This window comes from Erinaceus europaeus, chromosome 5 (assembly GCF_950295315.1).
Source record: "Erinaceus europaeus chromosome 5, mEriEur2.1, whole genome shotgun sequence".
In the NCBI taxonomy this organism is placed as follows: domain Eukaryota; kingdom Metazoa; phylum Chordata; class Mammalia; order Eulipotyphla; family Erinaceidae; genus Erinaceus; species Erinaceus europaeus.
In genome coordinates this window covers 60,601,567-60,628,700 of record NC_080166.1, presented here as the reverse complement: position 1 = coordinate 60,628,700, position 27,134 = coordinate 60,601,567, and the positions used below count along the sequence as shown (strand labels likewise).

General features: G+C 47.9%; 1 protein-coding gene and 1 long non-coding RNA gene across 27 annotated transcripts in view; both read right to left on the bottom strand.

Moving 5' to 3' along the window:
- Positions 1 to 27,134, bottom strand: part of MICAL3 (microtubule associated monooxygenase, calponin and LIM domain containing 3) — a 187,674-nt gene that overhangs the window by 10,296 nt on the left and 150,244 nt on the right. For 22 of the 26 annotated variants that reach the window (XM_060191367.1, XM_060191377.1, XM_060191373.1 and 19 more), the window contains 3 exons: positions 25,454 to 25,564; positions 23,419 to 23,512; positions 20,132 to 20,182 (listed from right to left, as the gene is read on the bottom strand). In XM_060191367.1, coding sequence (XP_060047350.1) covers positions 20,132 to 20,182; positions 23,419 to 23,512; positions 25,454 to 25,564 — 256 coding nt within the window. The remainder of the gene's footprint in view (positions 1 to 20,131; positions 20,183 to 23,418; positions 23,513 to 25,453; positions 25,565 to 27,134) is intronic. The other 4 variants (XM_060191374.1, XM_060191381.1, XM_060191383.1 and 1 more) reach the window with 1 other exon arrangement.
- LOC132538620 (uncharacterized) lies at positions 16,477 to 19,760 on the bottom strand. Its single transcript, XR_009549963.1, has 2 exons — positions 19,671 to 19,760; positions 16,477 to 19,639 (listed from the first exon to the last, which is right to left on the bottom strand). It is a non-coding gene; the product is annotated as an uncharacterized LOC132538620 (long non-coding RNA).

Genomic DNA, 27,134 nt, shown 5'->3' with positions numbered 1-27,134 from the left:
TATGGGTGTGGTGCTCAGCATGGCACGCACTCCTGTCCCTCATGGGGGGCATCCTTATTGGGCGGGCAATGCCACAGATGCATGGCCAGATGGGAGGTTGCAGGGTAGGGGCTACTCAAAAAAGTGTCCAAGGAACTGACAGCATGAGAGGTGCAGCCAGTGCTGTTCCTATAAGTCCAAGTGATAGTCGGGGGGGGGGGGGTCACAAACCAAACCTGTCTTGTGTAGTGCACAAGGTGGCCAAACTAATGTTGGACAAGTGGGAGGCTCAGGAGGGGCTCTGTGGCCCCCAAGTCTGTGGATGCAACTACTCTTGGAGTGGTGTCATGCTAGGATGTGTATGGGGAAATGGATCTGCACAGAGGCCTCTTCTAGTTGTTGGCATCCCTATATCCCAATGTGCCAGGAGGGCCAGTCACCCCCTTTCCTTCTGCATCCCCCTATTTTCACAGAGGGATCCAATGCCACGGCTGGGGGAGGGAGGGGGGAGGAAGGGGGAGGAAGACTGCCACCACACTCGGACTGTCAGACCAAAAGGGGGTGAGCTGACAGGACATGCCCAAAACTCAGTCACATTGGCAGTGAGAGTCGTGAAGGGGGAGGGGTGACCAAGAGCAGACAGGTGCAATGAGCCAGCTCCAGACAGAGGGAGGCCTGAGGGAGAGGAGCTCAGCAAGGGACCATCACAGAACCACAGGGGCACACACAGGAGACAAGGAGCCCAGCAGAGAAGGCCTCAGGGACTGCAGGGGTGGCAGCAGAGCAGGACTTGAGAAAGAATCCAGTTTGGAGTCAACAGGTGGGTCAGACAGACGAGCGATTGATTGCCAGAGGGACCCTTCTCCTTTGCAACTGGGTGACTGTGGCTGCCACGTGTGCTCTTTCTCTGTAGCCGTTCACGGTGTTTTCTAGAACGTTGTGAGCCCGGGATTGTCCTACTCAGACATGACCATGACACCCTGAAGTTCTCGGGTACAGAGGATGACTTCGTCCCCCAAACATACCATCTGCCTTAGAGGGAGCCATGGCAACCACCCTTGCTTCAAGCTGCAGAGCCCAGAGGCCCGCAAGCTTGAGCAATGAATAGAGGACTAGAATCGTGAGCAGGAGGCCTCAAGTTCAACCCCCAGCATCCTGTGTGCCAAAGATATGATGCCTTGATTCTCTCATTAATAGATACACCTTCATGTCATAAACAAAAGTCTAAGGGGGCCGTGAGGTGGCGCACCCGGTTAAGGGTGAGGTGCAAGGACCTGCACAAGAATCTGGGTGTGAGCCCCTGGCTCCCCACCTGCAGCAGGGTGCTGGCACAGAGCTCCAGCTATAACTCTGGAGGCAAAAAAACAAAAACCGAACAAACAGAAAAAAGCCTGTTGCTCAGAATTCTCGTAAGGGGCCACAGAGATAGACAGCACAGTGGTAGCAAGTAAGATTTTCCTGCCTGAAGCTCTGAGGTCCCAGATTCAATTCCCAGCACCATCATCAACAGAGCTGAGCGGGGGCTTTGGTGTAGAAGAAGGAAAAAAAAAAACAACCCCACAATAACTCCTAGAAAATGCAATGGCTGGAAACAGCCTCACCCACCTCCTGGGCCTGATATTACAAACGACTAGGTAGTGGTGCAGCATGACTGTGTCCAGGCCGGCCACACTCTTTCCAATGGAGAAGACAACTGTGACAACACGTGATCCACATACACATCAGGAGGGAGGTGAGAATGTCTGGGCCTTGGCAAGGGGCCTGGCCAGCTGCCCAGTGTGTGGCTACAACTGTCTCCTACAGACTCCCTGATTTCCATCAGGTTTGCTACTTTTGCTGCCAGGGGGTAAAACATGGAAGCCATTCTATCTTCTTCTTTAGAGGCAAAGGGAAAAAGAGGAGGGGCCGGGGAGACACACACACACACACACAGATTGAGGGAGAGAGGGCCTATCACTGAAGTTTCCTTGAAGATTTTATTTATTTATTAATGAGAAAGACAGGCAGAAAGAAAAAGACAGAGAGAGAGAGAGAAAGAAAGAACCAGACATCACTTTGGTACATGTGCTGCCAGGGATTGAACTCAGGACTTTATACTTGACAGTCCGGTCTTTATCCACCGGGCCACCTCCTGGATCACATTTAAAACATTTCTTTCTTCTTTTTTAAAAAATATTTATTTATTCATGAAAGATACAGGAGAGAGAAAGAACCAGATATCATTCTGGTACATGTGCTGCTGGGGATCGAACTCGGGACCTAATGCTTAAGAGTCTAGCACTTTATCTACTGCCCCAACTCCAAGACCACACTTTAACATTTTATTGGACAGAGACAGAGAAAAATCTATAGGGGAGGAGGAGAGAGACAGAGAGACACCTGTAGCCCTGCTTCACACCTGAGAAGCTTTCACCCTGAAGGTGGGGACCAGTGGCTTGAACCCTGGTAACGTGTGCTATACTGGGTGAACCACCATCCGGCTCAAAGTTCAGTAGTTCTAAGAGCCAAGGTGCTGTCAAACTTATGGTTCTGATGTAAGTTTTTTTTCTTGTTTCACATACAATAAATAGATAAACTAAAACTAGGGTTCTTTTTAGATCCATTTATTTACATATATACTTAATATTTATTTACTTATTTATTTTCAAATATTTTAAAAATATTTTTTATATTTATTTATTTCTCCTGTTTGTTGCCCTTGTTGCTTTTTATTGTTGTAGTTATTATTGTTGTTATTGATGCTGTCGTAGTTAGATAGGACAGAGAGAAATTGAGAGAGAAGGGGAAGACAGAGAGTGGGAGAGAAAGACACCTACAGACCTGCTTCACCGCCTGTGAAGCGACTCCCCTACAGGTGGGGAGCCCGGGGCTCAAACTGGGATCCTTACGCCAGCCCTTGCTCTTCGTGCCAGGTGCGCTTAATCCTACCGAGCGACTCGTATTTATTTTTATCTAGAGCACTGCTCAGCTCTGACTCACTGTGGTGCTAGGGATCGCACCTGGGACCTCATAGCCTCAGGCATGGAAGTCTTCTGTATAAACCACTATGCTACCTACCCCTAGCCTTCCAGTTCATTAATTTCATTTAAATTAATTTTATTATTTTTAAAATATCTATTTATTCCCTTTTGTTGCCCTTGTTGTTTTATTATTGTTGTTGTCATTGCTGTCATCGTTGTTGGATAGGACAGAAAGAAATGGAGAGAGCAGGGGAAGACAGAGAGGGGGAGAGAAAGAGAGACACCTGCAGAACTGCTTCACCGCCTGTGAAGTGACTCCCATGCAGGTGGGGAGCTGGGGGCTCGAACCGGGATCCTTACACCTATCCTCGCACTTTGCAGTCACGTGTGCTTAACCCGCTGCACTATTGCCCGATTCCTTATTATTTATTGCCACCAGGCTTATCACTGCTTAGGCTTGGTGCTGCTCCGAAGGCCATTCCCATCCCTTTTTCTTTTCCCATTTTTTTCCTTTTAAGATAGGACAGAGAGAAATTGAGAGAGGAGGAGGAGCTAGAGAGAGGGACAGCAAGACAGACATCTACAAACCTGCTTCATTGCTTATAAAGTGTCCCCCTGCAGGTGGGGAGCGGGAGCTTGAACCTGAGTCCTTGTGCTTGGTAATAAGTGCCGCTGACATCACCAAGTCAATGCTGGGTGGTGCTTGGCATAAGCACGGTACTTGCTAGTGCCAGGGCTTTCTCACAACTGTCACTTTGTCTTGGGGGCGGTGCTCCCGGGCAGGTATTAGTCTGTATCTTCACCTTCAGATGAGGCAGCGGCTAAGTGCAACACAGCCTGGCTGAGACCCTGCTCCGGACCAAGAGAGGGCCCCGGAGCCCTGCAGCTTCACAAGTGGTCAAACAGTCTTTCTGTCTTTCTCCCTCTCTATTACTCCCTTCCCCCTTCATTTCTGGCTGTCTTTATCCAACAAATAAATAAAGATAATAAGATGAGTAGGGCACCTAAGTAAAAACCCTGTGGTGAGGGGGAGGGTAGACATTTGGCTTCCCGGGGCAGTGGGGGTGGGGTGGGGGGGTGGTTGTGTGGGGATACAGTCTTTTGGTGGTGGGAATGGTGTCTATGTACACTACTATTAAATTGTAGCCATATAAATCACTATTTAATATGAGAGGGGAAAAATTGATTGTATGTCTCAAACTTTTAAAAACACAGACTGAGTCTTTTTAATACATAGGCTGAGTGTTCGATATGGTGACTCTCTCAAAAGCCTAGACCAAGGAGAACAGAAGCAACCGGTAGCACAGCTATATACAAGATGTTGGGTATTATACAGCAGATCCTAACAAAGGGACTTTTCAAAGTTAACCCAATCACCAAATAATGTGATGATAACAATAACTCTTCATTGTCTTTTTGAACCCTAAGACAGCAGGAACCTCACATTTTCACTATAGAGCCTATATTTTCCCCAGTCCTAGAACCTTAGGGTGGGGCACACTTTCCTGCATGCTTCTTTCAATTCATACAAATAATATTGTATCCACCGATCACAACCTAATCAAGGCAACGAGTGCCACCTCAGCATGCTTCACTTCAGACTGTGTCCAGAGACTTCAGGTGTGGAATGACAACCCTTCAACTTCATTACTCGGGTGAGACCTTCCCTTTCATAGTATTCTCTAATTCCATCCCAGGTGGTTCACTTCCTAACAAAGTCCCAAAACCTAGATATAGACCAGGTCCCCTGAGATAGAGCATATGTTCACACGTATCCATAAACTAGGGCAAAATATATACCTGAAAGCAAAAGTACACAATAGTCTGCAGTGAGTTACCCCCAACACTTCATCTGCACTATTCCAGCCTTTTCCATGATTGTTCAACAATTTGTTTGGCTTTGTATGTTAACTCTCTTTTCAGCCACCAGGTTCCAGATGCCATCAGGATGCTTGGCCAGGCTTCCCTGACAGACGACCCCACCAGTATGTCCTGGAGCTCCGCTTCCCCAGAGACCCACCCTACTAGGGAAAGAGAGAGGCAGACTGGGAGTATGGATTGACCAGTCAACACCCATGTTTAGCGGGGAAGCAATTACAGAAGCCAGACCTTCCACCTTCTGCAACCCATAATGACCTTCGGTCCATACTCCCAGAAGGATAAAGAATAGGAAAGCTATCAGGGGAGGGGATGGGATATAGAGATCTGGTGGTGGGAATTGTGTGGAGTTGTACCCCTCCTATCCTACAGTTTTGTTAATGTCCTCTTTTAAAAAAAGATAATAAGATTTTTTTTTTTTAAAAGGAAGAAATCTGAGAGTGGTTGTTTCAGTTGGGGAGACAGAAGCCAGGAAACTGAGTCTCACCTTCTTAAGGCTAGAGACACGTCCCTTGCTGTGTTTCTCAACCCAAACCAAAAACGTGGCCCAGAGCTGTAAGTGCCTGACTCCACCCCAGACACGTGATTCATCCTCCTGCTGCAGCCTAGAAAACACCGCCAAGATCAAGAGTGGAGCCTGGTTCCTTCTGCAGGAACCACCAAGAAGTGCCCTCAGTCTGGGGAGTGCAGCCTTCTGCAAGCTGCATCTGTCTGCTAGATCCAGCACATGTGTGAAAGGTCATTCACAGGTCAGCAGAATGGCTCCCTTGGGCCCAGGCTGGAGCTCCTCCCCCACTGCCTTGAAGGAACTTCTGTGCTCTGTGGTCAGTCTCTCTCTAAATTAAAGAAAGAAAAAACAAAGGAGGAAAGAAAGGAAGAAAATGATAGCAAGAAGAAAGGTAACCTGGGAACTGAAATAAAAAGCTATCAGTGGGGCTGGACGGTAGCACACCTGGCTAAGCACACATATTACCATGCTCAAGGACCCGGGTTCAAGCCCCCACTCCCTACCTGCAAAGGAGTGACATGTCACGTGCAGTGAAGCAGGGCTGCAGGTGTCTCTCCTTCTCTCTCCTTCTCTATCTCCTCTCCTCTTAATTTCTCTGTGTTGTATCAGATAAAAAGGAAAAAGTGGAGGGGAAGACAGAGAGGAGGAGAGAAAGACAGACACCTGCTGACCTGCTTCACCATTTGCAAAGCGACCACCCTCCAGGGTCATTGCTTGGGCTCAGTGCCTGCACCGGGATGCATTGGATCGACCTTCTCGTGGTGCATCCCAGAAGAATTCTAGTCGCTCAGATTCGACTTCCGAAGGCGGAGCTACGAGCAGCAGATCGCTTTCTCTCCTCTCCTCTCCCCTCCCCTCCCCTCCCCTCCCCTCCCCTCCCCTCCCCTCCCCTCCCCTCCCCTCCCCTCCCCTCCTCTCTCCTCTCCTCTCCTTTCCAGTCCCGGATCAACTAGGAATACCAAAGGAAACCACCCGGACCAAAACAAGACAGGACTAGAATGACCACAGGAAATCAGTAAATCACCCGTGAGTACAAACACGTGTGGCTGGTGACAGAGAGGAGAGAGGGGCCTAAGGAGAGATTAAGTGGCTGCTAACAGTTCAGCAGTTTATCAGTGGAGATACCACCTCCAGTCTGCTCCACAACAAGGGGACAGCTGAAGGGAGGAAAGGACTCCCCAGAGACTCACCAAGTGCAACTCTGAGTCTCCATTGCTACTACCCTCAGAATCTGGAGCAGCAACAGGGAGGGACACCAGGGGACAGAGATCTAACCGGGAAACTCAGGAGAAGACCTATACCTTGGTGGCATAGCTGAGGGGCTGTGAAAGTCTCTTTGCATAACCACTAGATTATCTCTGCCACACCCTGCTTTATCTCTTGGTCAGGAGTCAGTGATTAAGCTAAGAAGCCTATTGATAGTTTAAAAGCCCTCAGGCTCCCATAGCCTACAGGGAAGGAAAAAAAAGAGGCTTTTACGCCACTGAGCTCCAACTCAGGGATTGAAAAAACTGTTAACATATATAAAATGGTTAAAACAACAAGAAAAAATATTGGAGACTCGAACCAGGACAAGAGTCCAGCTAAAAGTCCTCCAGAGGGTGAAGCACAAAACAACGAGTTCAACATCCAAACATTAGCTAAGGAAATAATAATAGGAGTGAGTAAAGAATTTGAAAAAATTGTAATCAGAAATGCAGGAACAACAAATGAGAAAATGGAAGAAAATTCTAATTATCTCATGGTTATTAGAGAGTTGAAAGCTGAAATCGCTGAGCTAAGAAGGCAACTAGCTGAACAAGCTAAAACAGTATCAGAGCAGGGCAACAAAATAGATGAACTCCAGAAAGCAGTAGAGGGCAGAGAGAATAGAATCTATGAGGCTGAAGACAGAATTAGCAAGACTGAGGATGAATTAGAGACAACTAAAGAAGAAGTAAGAGATCTCAAAAAGAGATTCAGAGATACTGAAAACAACAAAGAGTCCTATGGGATGACTTCAAAAGAAACAATATACGCATTATTGGCTTACCAGAGGAAGAAAGAGAAGGGGAGGAAGAAAGCGTTCTCCAGGCCATAATAGCTGAAAACTTCTCTAGTCTAGACAACACCAAAGACATAAAGATTCAAGAAGCCCAGAGGGTCCCAAACAGAATTAACCCAGACCTAAAGACACCAAGACATGTAATACTTCGATTGGAAAGGAATAAGGATAAAGAAAGGATCCTCAAGGCTGCAAGAGAAAAACAAAGAGTCACCTACAAAGGAAAACCCATAAGATTAGCAGCAGACTTCTCCATACAAACACTACAGGCCAGAAGAGAATGGCAAGATATCTATCGAGTGCTCAATGAGAAAGGCTTTCAGCCAAGAATACTATATCCTGCTAGACTGTCATTCAGACTAGATGGAAGCATCAAAACCTTCTCAGACAAGCAACAGCTGAAGGAAGCAACCATCAGCAAGCCTGCCCTGAAAGAAGTTCTGAAAGGTCTCCTATAAACAACCAGACCACCATAAATAGGACATATATCAAAACACTCTAAAACTCAACAAGAATGGCGTTAAAATATCTTCAATCTTTGATATCAATAAATGTCAATGGCCTGAATTCACCTATTAAAAGACACAGAGTAGGAAGATGGATCAGAAAACACAACCCAACAATATGTTGTCTACAGGAAACTCACCTAACTCAACAAGACAAACACAGACTTAAAGTGAAAGGATGGAAAACTATCATACAAGCCAATGGCCCACAAAAAAGGGCAGGAACAGCTATTCTCATATCTGACATGATAGACTTTAAAATAGATAAGATTAAAAAAGATACTTAATGCTCAGAGGATCAGTCAATCAAGAGGACTTAACAATTATTAATATCTATGCACCCAATGAGAAGCCATCTAAATACATCAAACTTCTACTGAAAGAGCTACAGCAATATATTAACAGTAACACAATCATAGTAGGGGACTTCAACACCCCACTATCTCAACTTGACAGATCATCCAGGAAGAAAATCAGTAAAGACATAAGGGAGCTAAATGAAGAGATAGATAAACTAGAACTATTGGACATTTTCAGAGTCAGTCATCCCAAGAAACTGGAATACACATTTTACTCAAATCCATATGGATCATTCTCAAGGATAGACCATATATTAGGCCACAAAGACAGCATCAGCCAATTCAAGAGCATTGAAATCATCCCAAGCATCTTTTAAGACCACAGTGGAATTAAACTAACACTTAACAATCAACAAAAGATTAGTAACAGTCCCAAAATGTGGAAGCTCAATAGTACACTTCTTAACAACTTCTGGGTCAAAGAGGAAATCAAGGAAGAAATCAAAATGTTTCGAGAGTTCAATGAAAATGAAGACACAAGCTATCAAAATATTTGGGACACAGCTAAAGCAGTCCTAAGAGGGAAGTTCATAGCTATACAAGCACACATTAGGAAACAAGAAAAGGCACAAATAAACAGCCTGATTGCACATCTTAAAGACCTAGAAGAAGAACAACAAAGGAATCCTAAAGCAACCAGAAGGACAGAAATCACTAAAGTTAGGGCAGAAATAAATAACATTGAGAATAGGAAAACCATACAAAAGATCAATGAAAGTAAATGTTGGTTCTTCGAAAAAGAGTAAACAAAATCGACAAACCTTTAGCCAGACTCACAAAACAAAAAAGGGAGAAGACCCAAATAAATCGGAAAGTAAATGAAGGAGGAGATATCACCACAGACACTGCAGAAATTCAACATATCATGCGAGGCTTCTATGAACAACTATATGCCACCAAGCTAGAGAACCTGGAAGAAATGAATGATTTCCTAGATACCTACCAACTTCCAAAACTAAGTAAAGAGGAAGTGGATAACATGAACAGGCCCATCACAGCTAATGAAATTGAAACAGTTATCAAAACTCTCCCCCAAAATAAAAGTCCTGGACCAGATGGTTTTACAAATGAATTCTACAAAATTTTCAAAGAAGAACTAATACCTCTACTTTTAAAAGTCTTCCAGAAGATTGAAGACACTGGAATACTCCCTGCCAGCTTCTATGAAGCCAACATCACCCTGATACCAAAAGCAGACAGGGACACAACCAAAAAAGAAAACTACAGACCAATATCTCTGATGAACATAGATGCGAAAATATTGAACAAAATTCTAGCCAACCGGATACAGCAGTATATCAAAAAGATTGTTCATCATGACCAAGTGGGGTTTATCTCAGGCATGCAAGGTTGGTTTAATATACGTAAATCAATCAATGTGATCCACCACATCAACAAAAGCAAGACCAAAAACCACATGGTCATATCAATAGATGCAGAGAAAGCCTTTGACAAAATACAGCATCCCTTTATGATCAAAACACTACAAAAAATGGGAATAGATGGAAAATTCCTGAAGATAGTGGAGTCTATATATAGCAAACCTACAGCCAACATCATACTCAATGGTGAAAAACTAGAAGCATTTCCCCTCAGATCAGGTACTAGACAGGGCTGCCCACTATCACCATTACTATTCAACATAGTGTTGGAAGTTCTTGCCATAGCAATCAGGCAGGAAGGAGCAAGGAATTAAAGGGATACAGATTGGAAGAGAAGAAGTCAAACTCTCCCTATTTGCAGATGACATGTAGTATACATGGAAAAACCTAAGGAATCCAGCAAGAAGCTTTTGGAAATCATCAGGCAATACAGTAATGTGTCAGGCTATAAAATTAACATTCAAAAGTCAGTGGCATTCCTCTATGCAAACACTAAGTTAGAAGAAACTGAAATCCAGAAATCGGTTCCTTTTTCTATAGCAACAAAAACAATAAAATATCTAGGAGTAAACCTAACCAAATCAGTGAAAGACTTATATATTGAAAATTATAAGTCACTACTCAAAGAAATTGAAAAAGACACAAAGAAGTGGAAAGATATTCCATGTTCATGGGTTGGAAGAATTCACATCATCAAAATGAATATATTACCCAGAGCCATCTACAAATTTAATGCTATCCCCATCAAGATCCCAAGCACATTTTTTAGGAGAATAGAACAAATGCTACAAATGTTTATCTGGAACCAGAAAAGACCTAGAATTGCCAAAACAATCTTGAGGAAAAAGAACAGAACCGGAGGCATCACACTCCCAGATCTCAAACTGTATTATAGGGCCATTGTCATCAAAACTGCTTGGTACTGGAACATGAACAGACACACTGACCAGTGGAATAGAACTGAGAGCCCAGAAATGAGGCCCCACACCTATGGACATCTAATCTTTGACAAAGGGGCCCAGACTATTACATGGGGAAAGCAGAGTCTCTTCAACAAATGGTGTTGGAAACAATGGGTTGAAACATGTAGAAGAATGAAACTGAATCACTGTATTTCACCAAATACAAAAGTAAATTCCAAGTGGATCAAGGACTTGGATGTTAGACCAGAAACTATCAGATACTTAGAGGAAAATATTGGCAGAACTTTTTTCCGCATAAATTTTAAAGACATTTTCAATGAAACGAATCCAATTACAAGGAAGACTAAGGCAAGTATAAACCTATGGGACTACATCAAATTAACAAGTTTCTTCACAGCAAAAGAAACCACTACCCAAATCAAGAGACCCCTCACAGAATGGGAGAAGATCTTTACATGCCATACATCAGATAAGAGTTTAATAACCAACATATATAAAGAGCTTGCCAGACTCAACAACAAGACAAAAAATAACCCCATCCAAAAATGGGGGGAGGACTTGGACAGAATATTCAGTACAGAAGAGATCCAAAAGGCCAAAAAACACATGAAAAAATGCTCCAAGTCTCTGACTGTCAGAGAAATGCAAATCAAGACAACAACGAGATATCACTTCACTCCTGTGAGAATGTCATACATCAGAAAAGGTAACAGCAGCAAATGCTGGAGCGGGTGTGGGGTCAAAGGAACCCTCCTGCACTGCTGGTGGGAATGTCAATTGGTCCAACCTCTGTGGAGAACAGTCTGGAGAACTCTCAGAAGGCTAGAAATGGACCTACCCTATGACCCTGCAATTCCCCTCCTGGGGATATATCCTAAGGAACCCAACACATCCATCCAAAAAGATCTGTGTACAGATATGTTCTTGGCAGCACAATTTGTAATAGCCAAAACCTGGAAGCAACCCAGGTGTCCAACAACAGATGAGTGGTTGAGCAAGTTGTGGTATATATACACAATGGAATACTACTCAGCTGTAAAAAATGGTGACTTCACCGTTTTCAACCGATCTTGGATGGACCTTGAAAAAATCATGTTGAGTGAAATAAGTCAGGATGAATATGGGATGATCTCACTCTCAGGCCGAAGTTGAAAAACAAGACCAGAAAAGAAAACACAAGTCGAACCTGAAATGGAATTGGAGTATTACACCAAAGTAAAAGACTCTGGGGTGGGTGGGTGGGTGGGGAGAATACAGGTCCATGAAAAATGATGAATGAAATAGTGGGGGTTGTATTGTTAAATGGGAATCTGGGGAATGTTATGCATGTTCAAACTATTGTATTTACTATTGAATGTAAAGCATTAATTCCCCAATAAAGAAATAAATTATTAAAAAAAAAAAAAAAGGAAAAAGTGGCCACCAGTTGTGGTAGGTCTGTACTGCCAGCACTAAGCTCCATTGACAACCTTGGTGGTAACATTAATAAAAAATATATGTGTAGGGGGTCGGGCAGTAGCGCAGCGGGTTAAGTGCACATGGCACAAAGTGCAAGGACCCACATAAGGATCCTGGTTCGAGCCCCAGGCTCCCCACCTGCAGGGGAGTCGCTTCACAAGCGGTGAAGCAGGTCTCCAGGTGTCTATCTTTCTCCCCTGCCCTGTCTTCCCCTCCTCTCTCCATTTCTCTCTGTCCTGTCCAACAATGAATGACATCAACAATAACAATAATAACCACAACAAGGCTACAACAACAAGGGCAACAAAAGGGGAAAAAAATGGCCTCCAGGAGCAGTGGATTCATGGTGCAGTCACTGAGCCCCAGCAATAACACTGGAGGCAAAATAAACACACACACACACACACACACACACACACACACACACACACACACACACACACGCTTGTGCATGCAGTCTGGGAGGCAGTGCAGCGGATAAATTGTTAGATTCTCAAGCATAAGATCCTGAGTTCAATCTCTAGTATCTCATGTACCAAGAGATACTCTGCTTCTTGCTCACTGTATTTTGTTAATAATTTTTTTAAAGGTATTAGTGGGTGGGGGAGATAGCATAATGGTTCTGCAAAGAGTCTCTCATGCCTGAGGTTTCAAAGTCCCAGGTTCGGCCCCTTGTATTAGCATCAACCAGATGTGAGCCGAGATATGATTTTTTAAAAGTTATTGGTAAATCCAGTTGCAGTGTGAGAACGGGAGCTGGGCAGGATGAGAGGTGCACCAAGCTGTCCCCCCGCCCCGAGTTCCTGAAAGTCTTGTGATATGGCTGAGAAAGAAAAAGTGTGTCTTTTTCCTATTCAGGGTATATTCGAGCTCAGAAGCCAAGTGGAAGTCAGAGCCAAGAAGGGTCTCTTCCCTGCAGGCAGGATTTTGCACAAGCAGAAGTGGGATCAGAATGTATGCTGGGGCGCCACTCAGATTCTTGGGCAGGAGGTGAGTACTGGGCATCAGGAGGGAAGTGGCTGGGCAGGGTCATTTGGAGGCTCTACAGGCCTGCTGTCTTATACGGCTGGGAAGACCGCACAGTGGTGCTGCAAAAAGGCTCTCATTCCTGAGACTCTGAGGTCTCAGGTTCAATCCCCAGCATCATCAGAAGCCAGAGCTGAGCAGGGCTCTGTTAAAAACAAACCAACCAACCAAACCAAATACAAAACAAACAAACAAAAAAACTCACCCCAAAATTAAAAAAAAAACTACCCTACAGTGTTCATTGTGAAGTTGTAAAATCCTGCTATTCTATAATGTTTGCCAGATTCTAAGTTTCTGGCTGCTCCAGCTTGGTGTCTGGGACATGACCAGTATTTTCATGAAGGACACGCAGCTTTACAGGCAGAAACTTCTGGAAGCATGTGCCAGATTGATGCTCTGTTTCTGTTTCTCTCTCTCTCTCATGTCAAGAAGTGAATAAGATATTTAAGAAAGAAGAAAATGAAAGTGAAGGCAAAATAAAAAAAGACGCGCGTCAGAGCGGAGAACGCACGCATGTACATGCAAACAGACACAGACACACACGTACGACCGGTGGGAACTGTCAAGGCCCTTTAAGAGAGCCAGGCTAATGCTCCAGTAAGGCGAGAAGCCCAAGTCTACATGCCTCCCCCCCCCCCCCGCCCCCCGCACTGAAACGAAGAAGAGGAGCTCAGACAGGAGACTGGGGAGGGAGGGATGTGAGCAGGGTAGGCTTTGTGCCAACTCACCACCAACAATAAGAGAATGATTTCTAATCTCCCCTCTTTTTTCTTTTGTTTGAGAGACAGAAAAAAAAAAGAGGGGGAGAGAAAAGAGATTCAGAGAGAGACTGTTGTGGGAGCCAGGACTAAATCTGGGTTATACACAAGACAAGGCAGCACACTATCCAAGTGAGCTATTTGTTGTTTCTGAAACTTGTGTTCACATGTGTACACACCAAGCCATCCCCCATCTGTCTTTTTTTTTAATATTTATTTATTTATTCCCTTTTGTTGCCCTTGTTTTATTATAGTAGTAATTATTGTTATTGATGGCGTCATTGTCGTTGGATAGGACAGAGAGAAATGGAGAGAGGAGGGGAAGACAGAGAGGAGTGAAGCGACTCCCCTGCAGGTGGGGAGCCGGGAGCTCGAACCGGGATCCTTACGCTGATCCTTGTGCTTTGCACCACCTGCGCTTAACCCACTGCGCTACCGCCCGACTCCCCCCACCCCCCATCTGTTTCTTTTCCTTTCAAAGTAAGAGGCAGAGAGGCAAAAAGAAGGAAAGAGTGAAAGAGACCATGGCACTGAAGCCCCCTTCAATGCAGTGAAGCCCAGGCTCTACCCTGGGTCCTGCCCTTGGTACAGAGGTGGGAGCTGTTGCACCAGACCCGTGTTTCCTTCCTTCCCCCCGTGAGACATGCACACGCTTCTGGTGTTTGGACACTAGGCAGCAGGTGCATCTATCAACCACTGATGGCTGTTCAGCAGAGGCCGGGCTGTTATCTAGATCAGGGTGGGGCATGCCCCCGGCCATATTCAACCTGTGAGATGGAAATCCTCTGGGTTGGTTCCATCAAGGCTGCCGACGTTTCTTTCCATAGCACGGCTCAGTGCTCATTTTTAAGTCGATAACTTTCTATGGCTCACAAGTTATGTCACAAATATCCAAGGGCCCTCGGCAGAAAAGGCTTCCCCACCCCTGAGGAAGGGGGGTCAGGGGTGTGGTCAGTGTGTCACCCAGTGCTCCATTCCTAGCACCTGCTCCCCCCCCCCTCCCCAGATAAAGACAAAACAGATTTCTATGCAACTACACATCCAGGCTAGGGAAGAGGGCTGGAGTGGTGGGCAGGCAAACTGGGGGCCCTTCCTGTCCAGCCTGAGGCTCGGCATGCATCTGCTCCAAGGTTCCTCTGGAAAACACAAGGCTAAGCCACGTGATAGGAGTGTCTTTACTCCCAATGCACCAGAGTCCCTGGGAGCTTGATCTTACACACGAGAGACAGAAGGACAGACAGGGTTTTGGGGGGCGGGGGCTGGGTGGCATGTAGGGATATCATGTGGTCTGTTTGAGGGGATGGAGGAATGGGGCATCAAAATTCTACAGAGGCCAGTCAGTGGTGCGCCTGGTTGAGTGCACATGGACCCAGGTTCAAGCCCCTGACCCCTACCTGTCGGGGGGAAGCTTTGCAAGTGGTGAAGAGGGCGACAGGTCTCTCTCTCTCCTTCCCTTTCAATTTCTGTCAATTAATTTTTTTTAAATATAGAATTCTACATGTTAGGCTCTAAATCCCTTTGTATCTTTCTATCTCTTAGAGATTGTGTGTGTGTGTGTGTGTGTGTGTGTGTGTGTGTGTGTGTGTGTGTGTGTGTGAAAGAGACAACAGCACCAAAGCTTCCTCCAATGCAGTGGAGGCTGGGCTTGAAGCAGGGTCCCACACATGGGAAAACTAGTCCATTAGTCAAGTGAGATATCTCACTGGCTCTAGACTTCAAAAGGGATGACTTTCCCACACAAATAGTAATTCCAAGTGCTCTGAGAACAGGAACAGCAGACGAATAGTGGGACGGTATCTGTTCTCCTCCTGGGTCCTGAACAGAAAGGGCTGTGACATGCAGGTACAGGATTGAGTCCTCGAGAACAGACATTCTAGGCCTCCCTGGGGGGAAGGGAGGGGGTTGCTGAAGGGCCTGGAGGGTGGGCAGGCCTCTGTGTGGGGGAGCAGTCATAACCCATTGGGGAGAGAGGAAGTGTTGAGGTGGTGGGAACCCAGCACAGAGGTTACAGGGTGCTTGGTACTGGGTCTCTTTCACAACTGAGGAGACGCACTGAGTTTCTCTTTCATAGTCAACACACACACACACACCAGGATCTCTCAGTGTCTGAAATCTGAACCATTAGCTGGAGTCCCAGGACAAAGAAGCAAAAACAGTCTAGTGCATGTCACCAGTCAGGCTGTGGGTGGGGTAAGGCAGACAAACTGTGCTGGAGGTGCCAGGTAGTGGCACACCCTGCAGAGTGCAGAGGTCACTGTGTACAAGGACCCAGGTTCAAGCCCCTAGTCGCCACCTGCAGGGGTGGGGGGGCATTTTCACAAATGGTAAAGCAGTGCTATAGGTCTCTCTCTACTCCCACCTTACATCTCAATTCTCTCTGTCCCACCAAATCAAATAAAAATAAAACATTGGGTTGTTGGCAAGTCATGACATATTTTCATTTTTTAACATAATATTTTCCCTCTAAACATTTGTATTATTTTTATTTACTTATTGGATGGAGAATAGCCAGAAATCGAGAGGGAAGGGGGAGATAGAGAGGAGGAGCGGGAGAGAGACACCTGCAGCCCTGCTTCACCACTCGCAAAGCTTTCCCCCTGCAGGTTGGGACTGGGGTCTCGAATCTGAACCTGAGTCCTTACGCACTGTAATAGGTGCGCTCAACCAGGTGCACCATCACCCGGCCCTGACATATTTTTCTTTTCTTTTCTTTTTTTTTCATCCAGGGTTATTGCTGGGGCTCAATGCTTGCACTACAAACCCACTGCTCCTGATGGCCATCTTTCCAACTTATTATTATTATTATTATTATTTTAGATAGGACAGAGAGAAATTGAGACGGGAGGGGAAACAGAGAGAGCGAAAGACACCTGCAAACCCACTTCACTGCTAGTAAAGCAACCCCACTGAAGATGGGGACCCGGGGGCTTGAACCGGGATCCTTATGTGGGTCCTTCAGCTTTGTACTGTGTGTTTAGCCTGGTGTGCCACCCCCACCCCCCATGGTGCAGGGGACTGAACCTGGGACTTTGGAGCCTCTGTTGCGCCACCTGCGCTTAACCCGCTTCGCTACCGCCCGACTCCTGGCAGTAGACTTTCTTTGCATAACCATTACACAACCTGCCCCTGCTGACGTTATTTTTCTATACAGAAATGCATCATGACTTTTATTTATTGACAACTCAATAAATAAAAAAGGGGGGGTGCTGGGCAGTGGCACACCTGGTTGAGTGCACATGTTACAATGTGCAAGGACCTGGGTTCGAGCCCTTGGTCCCCACCTGTAGGGAGAAAGCTTTGAGAGTGGTGAAGCAGGGCTGCTGGTGTCTCTCTGTCTCTCTCCCTATCACCTCCTTCCCTCTTGACTTATGGCTATCTCTATCCAATAAATGAAGATAATAAAAAAATTAAAAAAACATTTAAAAAAAGAAGAAGAAGAAAGAGAGGAAGAAGAGGAGTCAGAAACACCTAGCAATGAGGCAGTCCCTCTGGACAGTGCTTTGCCATGTATGCAACCCAGGCTTGAGCCCGTCCCCCACCTCACTGGAGGAACTTTTGGTGCTATGGTTTCTTTCATTCTTTCCCTGCTTTTTTGCTTATATTTAAAAAAGAAGCAAGAAGAAAAGAAAGAGAGAGAGAGAGAGATGGAGGAAGGAACGCCACAGGGCCCACGAGATTGCCACGTGAGTGGCCAGAGTCTCAGGTGGGGGGAGGGGGGCGGCGACATGATTAAAGGCCTGAGCTCTGGCGGGTCCTCAGTTTTCACACGCTGAGGCACTTCCAGCAGTGACACACAAGGTCTCCCCAGGGTGTTATGGAGGCAGGAGAGCAGCTGGGGGCTCCAGAGGTGGGGGGCAGGGGTGGGTACGTGGCCTGTAAGCACCAGCCCTTTTACAGCATCAGCTAGTGCCAGAACGGTCGTCCCTCCATGCTGAGAGGTGGGGTTCTCCTGGTTCCTGAGCCAGACACCCCCAAGCTGAACACTGGGGCTCAAGGCCCTCGAGGATCCCTGACCACACAGCACTGGCTTCCCTCCAATAGGAGCGACCGGGTCAGGGCGAGAAAGTGGCTCTCTGAAAGGATGGGGTTGTGGTAGAAAATGGGAGAGGGCCAGGTGGTGGCGCACCTGGTTAGCGCTCACATTGCAGTGCTTAAGGAACCAGGTTCAAGACCCTGGTCTCCACCTGCAGGAGGAAAGCTTCACAAGTGGTGAAGCAGGGCTGCAGGTGTCTATCTGTCTCTCCCCTCTCAATTTCTGTCTCTATCCGGTAATAATAACAACAACAACTAGTACACTTGGGGCCAGATGGTGGCACACCTGGCTGAGCGCACATGTTACAGTGTACAAGGATCTGTGTTCAAAACCCTGGTCCCCACCTGGAGGGGGAAAGCTTTGCGAGTGGTGAAGCAGGGCTGCAGGTGTGTGTCTGTGTGTGTCTCTCTCACCCCCTTCCCTCTCCATTTCTGGCTGTCTCTATCCAATAAATAAAGATAATAAAAAAATTTGAAAAAAAGTGAGAGAGAGAGGGCTTTGCCAACTCTTCAGTTTTTTTTCTTTCTTTTCCTAGTAATATCTAGAAACTCTTCAGTTTTTAAGACTACTTCTTGCAACCTGGGTGGAGGAGCAGTAGGTAATGTGCTGGACTCTAAACCATGAGGTCCCTAGTTCGATCCCCGGTATTGCACATGACAGATTCTCTCTCATTAATAAAGATCTAAGGGAGTCGGGCGGTAACGCAGTGGGTTAAGTGCAGGTGGCGCAAAGCGCAAGGACCGGCTAAGGATCCTGGTTTGAGTCCCTGGCTCTCCATCTGCAGGGGGGTCGCTTCACAAGCGGTGAAGCAGGTCTGCAGGTGTCTATCTTTCACTCCCCCTCTCTGTCTTCCCCTCTTTTCTCCATTTCTCTCTGTCCTATCCAACAACAATGACATCAATAACTACAACAATAAAAACCAACAAGGGCAACAAAAGGGAATAAATAAATAAAAATTAAAAATATCTAAAAAATATAACAGCTTAATTATTAATAATAAAAAAGTCACTTTTAGGTAAAGAGTGCACTAGGAGGAGAAAATGGTCAGATGGACCGAGGACACAGAACTCAAAAGGATGTGACACCCCTGGCCAGCTAGCCTTGGGGACGGCTACTGCTTGTCACTGTCTATGCAAAAAGGGCAACTTCCCAGGAGAACAAAGGTCCAAATTCTAGAAACGAGGATCCTGGGTAGGGAGGCAGTGAAATAGTTCACTTCCTCCATGCATTTATATTGCAATGTGCATGAGCCAGTTTCAAACCGAGCCCCTGCTGCATTGAAGGCAGCTCTGGGGCTGCGGTCTCTCTCATTTTCTCTGCTACTCTGCTTATGTCTAAAAAACCCACAAATACATAAGTAATAAATAAATGCCCCAGTCTCATCGACAGCTTCTGATCTGGAAGGTTCAAGGGTGGAAGGGCTGAGAACCCCTGTTCCTTCATACTTTTATCCAGAGTCCTGACCAGCTCTGGATGATGATGGGGCTGGAACCTGGGATCTCAGAGCCTCAGGTACAAAGGCCATTCATTAGCAGAACTGCTCTGCTGTTGCCTTGGGCTCAAGAACCTGCATTTCTCACAGGGGACACAGATGCTGTTGGTAGAGTCCCGCTGTCTCAGACTTCTCAGTCTTCACTGTAGACAGCTGCCAGGTCCTGGCCTAGAGTGAGAAAGGCTAGGCTGATACAGGGCCTTTTTCTTTTTTTTTGGGGGGGGGTAATGAGCACCCCCAGGTGAGCGTGGCTGAGCTGGAGCTCTCCCTATATGTGGGAGTGTGAGAGCCAATTCACGCCACACCAGGTGGGATCAGGGCAATCCGGCTCAGCTCTGGCTATGGGTGGTGCCAGGAGTGCAACCTGGGGCTTGTCATGTTCACATCCTGTGCTCTGCTGCTGCCCTACTCCTGGCAACTCTCAGCAAGGGAAACAGCTGCAGCCCCGCAGGCAGTGCGGTGGCTAAAGCATTCGATACTCAAGCATGAGGTCCTGAGTTCGATCCCTGGCATCGCATGCACCAGAGTGACGCTCTGATTCTCTCTCTTCTGCCCCCTTTCTCTCGCTCTGTGATTAAAAAATGAATTTAAAAAACTGCAATGGCTACAGGCAGCACATGCCTTCTCAAACATTCTCTGAAGTCTGTGAGCCATTCGGGGCCCCGGTGGGCTGCTCCCTTCTGAGCTGGAAAAGGGCCTGTGCTTTGGTGCTAGGTTACGGGTGGACCCCTTGTTGGTGGTGAGTGGGGACAGGGGTGGGGGGACACAGGACAGGGGAAGGAGGGGGAGGTGTCAGCAGGGTTAGTGTCAGGGCACTATACATACCACCCAGGTGCAAGTCGATGAGGTCACTGTAATAAGACTCTCCCCAATAGTCTACAAGGAATCGGTGGAGAGAGAGTTACTGGTGCGGAGGAGCCTCTGGGCCCCCCCAGACTTAGAGTGATCACGACCCCAAGCTCCAAGAGCTGGGGAGCAGGGCCGGGACACGAGAGCATTGGGTAGGGCGGTAAGTGCACCCAGAAGGCACTGGGGGCAGCTGACAGCCCGTCACACAATTGTCTGAGGCCTCTTTATGCCTTCACTTGGCTGGAACAGCAAGCCATGGCTCTGTGGGGAATTCCAACCCAGCTGTGGCTCAACTGTCTAAGACAGTGGGGAAAAAAACAACCAAAAACCTCAAGGAGGGGAGTCGAGATAGCTTGATTGGTTGGTGGGTCCACTTGGTTCTGTGTACTTGATCTGGGATGGAGTCTGACCCCCACCGCACTGGGGAAGGTTCAGTGATGTGGGGTTTTCCTTTCTGTCTCTCAGGGTGAGTGGAAGACTAAAACAGCCTGGGACAGGGGGAAATAGCATCATGGTTCTGCAAAAAGATTCTCTTGCCTGAGGCTCTGAGGTCCCAGGTTCAGTCCCCAGCACCACTATCAGCCAGAGCGGGGCTCTGGTAAAACAAAACCAACAATAAAACAAAACTTTTTTTTGGAGCAGAGAGAGAGAGAGAGAGAGAGAGAGAGAGAGAGAGAGAGAGAGAGAGTGTGTGTGTGTGTGTGTTTGGTGTGTGGGGGGAATGTGTGTGTGGTGTGTGTGTGGGAATAATCCCTGGTGGGGGGTGAGTGGTGGCACACCTGGTTAAGCGCACACATTACGGTGTGCAAGGACCTGGGTTCAAGCTCCCAGTCCCCGCTTGCAGAGGGAAAGCTTCACAAGTGAAGCAGGGCTGCAGATGTCTCTGTTTCTCTCCATTTCTCTCTCTTAAATATTTTTATTTATTATTGTACAGAGAGAAATTGAGAGGGTAGGGGGAGATAGAGAGGGAGAGAGAGACACCTGCAGCTCTGCCTTACCACTTGTGAAGCTTTTTCTCTGCAGGTGGGGACTAGGGGCTTGAACCCAGGTTCTTGCACACTGTAATGTGTGCACTCAACCAGGTACGCCACCACCTGGCCCACTCCCCCAGCTTCTCTATATCTGTCATGGCTACTTGAATGTGCCAAGGGGGACCCAGCTTCCTCCACTCACAACTGAGTTTCCAGATGTGTGTTCATTAGTAATATTGAGCAATTTCTTTCATTTTGAAAATACAACCAGAGAGACCAACTCTGGCTGATGGTAGTGTTGAGGATTGACCCTGGGGCCTGAAAGCCTGAGGCAGGAAAATTTTGACACAGAACTACAATGCTGTCTCCCCCATTCTTTTTCTTTAAAAAAAAAATTTTTTTTTTTACCAGAATATTGCTCAGCTCTGGCTTATGGTGGTGCTGGGGATTGAACCTGGGACTTTCAGTGCCTTAGGAATGGGAGGCTTTTTGCAGAACCATTATGCTATCTCCCCAGCCCCTCTCCTCCATCCTTTAACTGTCAAACCTGAACTTGGCTCTGTTTGTGAAAAGGCTTTTGCTGTCAAAGCCAGTGGGGGAAAAAAAATCACTGACTTAGATGAAATGGTGGTCCTAAAAGTTTACAAAAAGGCAATTATCAGGCCGGGTTATGGAGCATCTGGTTGAGTGCATATGTTACAGTGTGCAAGGACCCAGGTTCGAACCCCCTCTCCCCACCTGTAGGGGGAAAGCTTTGCGAGTGGTGAGGCAGGGCTGCAAGTGTCTCTGTCTCCCTCTCTGTCACCCCTTTCCCTCTCAATTTCTGGCTGTTACTATGCAATAAATAAATAAATATAATTTAAAAAGGCAATTATCTAAATAACTAGAATTTTTGTAAAAAAAAAAAAAAAAAAAACAACAAAAAACCATGCCCATCTTCGTGTGTGTGTGTTGCTGGAACCTCACAGTATTTGATTTCATTGCTCCAGACCCAACTTTTTCTGTCAGGTGTAGAGAAACCACAGCGCCAGGGATCTCCCCAGGACTAGAGCACTCCTGTGCCATGCCCACAGCCAACCCTGGGCTACGCCTAGCAAGGCAGGCACCTTACCCAGCAAGCTATCCTTTGATCTGCCAGTGTGTGTGAGATTTCATTACTCTGTGTTATCATTTATTATTCATATACAGAGGCAGAGAGAGAGAGAGACAGAGAGACAGGGCGGCACTCCAGACCCTGGGGAAGCAGTCCTACCAAGTGGGCTGTCTCCCCCTGCCCCACTGTTCAGCCTGGGCCCTGGTGCTGTCATCTGGCCTCTGGGTGCACACCCTGGGAGCTGGCCAGCACTGATGGCAGTGATGGGCAGGCTTCCTGGTTCCCTCTGGTGGCTTCTTCCACATCTACACTGAGCCCACCGGCCAACAGGCATGCCAGCCACCCACAACCATGCTGGAGCCCAGGGTGTCTGTCTGTCCGTGGAGCCAGGGCTCCCTTTCCCTTCAGCCCCAGCCTTTTGCCAAGGGGCTGAGCCTGGAGGCCTGTGCTCGGCACAGAGTGAGGAGAGCTTTACGCTCTGGGGAGCCGGCACTGGGGTCCAGGGGCCTCTCCCTGAAGTGAAAATGTTCTGGGGCACCAAGGGCTACAGGAAGCAGGGGTGGCCCCATACTACCTTATTGTCTCAGCCACCACATGTGCTCACCCAGGACTATGGGGGTTGTGCTGGCAGCCCCCATGGGCTCTTCACAGTGCCTGCCTCCCCACCCTTTGCACTGACCCACCCCATCCCCTCAGTACCTCAGGCCTGCCCCAGAGAACACAGCCGGGACACGAGGGACGCATGTGAACCCCAGCACTGTATCAGTGGGGGCCCCGGTTGTGGGGGGGAGGCTGGTCCTCATGTGCCCTGTGCACCGTGAGCAGGGGGGCCCAGAGCCAGATGCAGGCAGGGGGAGGGGAAGCGCAGGGGGTCTGCGTGCAGTTCTGTGATGGCCCCTCGTGGCATGACTGCCCTCACTTTCAGCTACTTTTGGGGTGTTGGGGGGACCAGGAGAGGAGGCAGCGGCTGCCCACGGCGGCAAAGGATCAGGGAGTCACTCTGTGGGACAGTGGCAGTAAGACAGGGCCTGGTGGCAGGGCTGGGGGTTGGCAAGGCAGCCCCAGCTCCCCCGACAGCAGGGCCCAGAGACTCAGCTACAGACGAGGCACTGCAGAACCAGCCTACCTGGGGGGTGCAGTGTGTGTGGGGGGGTGCTCTCCAGAACAAGACTGTCCCCACGGGGCACTCCAGACAGTACCTGCTTCTCCACGAAGCGCCTTTTCCACAGCCACGCCCCTCTCCTCCAGCTGCCGCTGCTTCTCCTCCACCTGCTCCAACTGCCGCTGGATGATCTGTGGGAACATGGCGGTGTGGGCGCCTGGCTGCCCACTGCCCCCCGGGGAGCACCCCCACGCCCGCATGGGAGCATCACACAGCAGAGGAAGATTCAAAAGTGGTAAAGCAGGGCTGCCAGCCTCTCTCCTCTCCTATTCTTATTACTGGATAGAGACAGAGTGAAATCGAGAAAGGGGAGACAGGGAGAGAGACAACCTGCAGCCCTGCTTCACCACTCCTGAAGCTTTCCCCCTGCAAGTGGGGACCAGGGGCTTGAACCTGGGTCCTTGCTCATTGTTATGTGTGCTTAACCAGGTGTGCCACTGCCTGGCCTTCTCTCTGTGACCTCCTCCTACTCATTTCTCAGTCTCTTTCTCTCTTTCTTTTTTTTTACCCTCCAGTCACTGGGGCTTGGTGCACACTATAAATCCACTGCTTCTGGTGGCTTTTTTTTTTTTCTTTCCCATTTGATAGGACAGAAATTGAGAGGGAAGGAAGATAAAGACAGACACCTGCAGATCTGCTTCACTGCTTGTAAAGCTCTCCCCTACAGGTGGGGAGCGGGGGCTTGAACCTAATCCTTGTGAGTATCCCTGAGCTCTACTGCCTGGACCCCCACCCCCCAAATTTCTCAGTCTCTATAAAAAAATTAAAATTAAAGGAAGAAATAGCCAGTGGGAGCAGTAAATTCGGTAGATTCATGGTAAAGAACTGAGCCCCAGCAGTGATCCCAGTGGCAAAACCAACAAATCAATAATTAGAGAAAAACAAGCCCCCCAACACAGTTGGCCTCTTGGAAGCTAATCCTGTGAGTAAAGTAGCTGACTTGACAGTGGCTGTTCTTTTGTGGCCACCAGGGTTTTCACTGGGGCCTCAGGTCCACAGGATGTTACAGTTGGGGCAATTCTCCCAGGAGCCTCAGGCATACAAATCACGCTTCCACCGAGAGCTGTTTCCTTGCTGTTGCTGAGTCCTCCACGCTTCTCCTAGTGCTGCCATGTGGTGTCCTGGGGGCTCGAACCTCAGATGTGCACATGACATTGCAGGTTCCCTTCCAACAAGCTATCTTGCTGCCCCCCATCCTGTTCCCTCCCCAGTATTATTGCTGGGACTCAATGCTTGTGTGATAAACGCCACTGCTCCTGGTATCCACTGTCCTTTTTGTTCACTCTTAAAATCATTACAAGACAGAGAGAAATAGGGGAAGAGAAAGGGAGGGAGAAAGAAAGGAGAAGTAGCCTTGCTCATGAAGTTTCCACCCCTGCAGGCGGGGAGTAGGGGACTGAACCCATGTGCTTCTACATGGTAACATGTGCATGCTACCAGGTGCAGCACCACCTGGCCCCAATTACTCTTTTTCAAAAATTATTTGACTATTCTGCTTATTGGCACACCTCACACCAGTATGATTCCACTGTTCCCTGTGAACCTTTTTTTTTCCTCTCCCACTTAAAAAATTTTTCAGATAGAGAGAAATACAGGGCCAGATGGTGGTGCACCTGGTTAAGTGCTCACACTACAGTGCACAAAGATCCAGGTTCAAGCACCTGGCCCCCACTTGTGGGGGGAGGGGGGCTTCGAGATTGGTAAGGCAGTGCTGCAGATATCTCTCTGTCTCTCTTGTCTCCCTTCCCTCCTGATTTCTGGCTGTCTCTACCCAATATATATAATAAAAAATATTTATTTTAGTGTGTATGAGAGAATAAGAGAAAGAGAGAGACGAGGGGGTAGCAAAGCATCCCTTCGGTATATGCACAGCTGGGGATCGAACTGGAGACCTCAGACAGGCAAGTCCCGTGCTGTCCTCTGAACTCCCCAGCCACTGCCATCATTCGAGATTGTCCAAGAGCTTCACTCCCTTGGCCGTGCAGGTGGACACAGCCTGCAGTTGGTGTCTGGGGCCATCCTCACGGTGGGCAGGTGGGGACGGCCATGACCTCTGCCCTCTGCCCGCCTACCTGGGCACGGTGTAGCCTCTTCAGCTCCTCTTGCTTGGCCTGCCTCCGGGCCGCCTTCTGCACGCGGCGTGTCAGCTTGGCACTCAGCTCATCCTCCGTGTAGGTTCTGGGCTGCAGTGGGAGGGAGGGAAGGAGTGAGGGGGCTCCTGAGGGCTGGGCGCTGTCCTGGGTGCACCTGTCTTTCTGTAGGGTGCTGTGAGGGTGTGAGATGGGGCTCCTGCTCAGCAGACTGAGCCTGCTGCGCCCTCTGCTGGTGCCCCTCACACAAAGGCACCCCCAGATTCACAGGGGAGGTGCATCCCTGTGTGTGTGTGTGTGTAGGGGGGGGGATGGACAGGCAGCCAGGAGGAATGGACAGCTCCTGGGGGTGATCCTCAGCATGTCTGGTCTTCCTCAGGGGCAATCCTGGAAGCATTTCCTTGAGAGAGCAAACAAGGGAGATGGAAAAAGAGACAGGGCTCCTTTCTCTTCTGGTCCATTGCCAACAGCCACTTTCTTCCAGGTGACCAGGGTTTCTCAGCTGTTTGGTTTTCTTAAAGAAATGACACCTGTTAGGTCTGAGAGGCAGTACAGTGGCTACAGCACTGAACTCTTAGGCATGAGGTCCTGAGTTTGATCTTTGGCAGGACATGTGCCAGAGTGAAGCTCTGCTTCTTTCTCTTCCTCCTCTCTCTCTTTCTCATTAACAATAAAAAAAGAAGGGTGGGGGTGCAAGGCAGTGGCACACCTGGTTAAGTGCACATAATACTATGCCAAGGACCTGTGCAAGGATCTGGGTTCGAGCCCCCACTGCTCCCCACCTGCATCCCCCAGCTTCACAAGTGGTGAAGCAGGGCTGCAGGGGTCTCTCTTTCGATTTCCTTTTCTATCTCCCTTTCCTCTCTCAATTTTTTTGTTTATTTATTTATTTTTTTAAAATCTTTATCTGTTGGATAGAGACAGTCAGAAATTGAGAGGGAAGGGGGTGCTAGGGAGAGAGACAGAGAGACACTTGCAGCACTGCTTCACCACTTGTGAAGCTTTCCCCCTGCAGGTGGGGACCAGGAGCTCGAACCTGAACATGTGTGTTCAACCAGGTGTGCCACCACCTGGCCCCTCCTCTCTCAATTTTTCTCTGTCCTGTCCAATAAAATGGAAAAAAAAAAAAAAAGGCCACCAGGAGCAGTGGATTCATAGTGTCAGCACTGAGCCCCAGGGATAGCCCTGGAGCCAATAAATAGATAACTAAATAAACAAATAAATAAATAAGAAGGGACCATCTGAAGCCGTGAAAATGTGGGTGTTCTTATTTCAGTTCTGGCTGAGTACCTGCACGAGCAGGGGATCATGCATGGCAGCCTCTGGCCTTGATGGCATAGGCTGGAAAACCGCCCCACCCCACCCCACTCCTGCAGCACTGAGGTCCCTTCTGTCTATTTATTATGGCATAGAGACAGAGAAATTGAGAGAGGAGGGAGAGAGAGAGACACCTGCAAATATACTTTACCACTCGCGAAGCTTTCCCCCTGCAGGTGGAGACTGGGGGCTTGAACCTGGGTCCTTGTGCACTGTCATATGTGAACTTAACCAGGTGCACCACTACCTGCCCCTCCCATTTTTTTTATTTTAAAAAATATTTTTAAAGATTGATTTCAAACTTTATTTTACTTGATAGAATAGAGAGAAACTGAGAGGGAAGCAG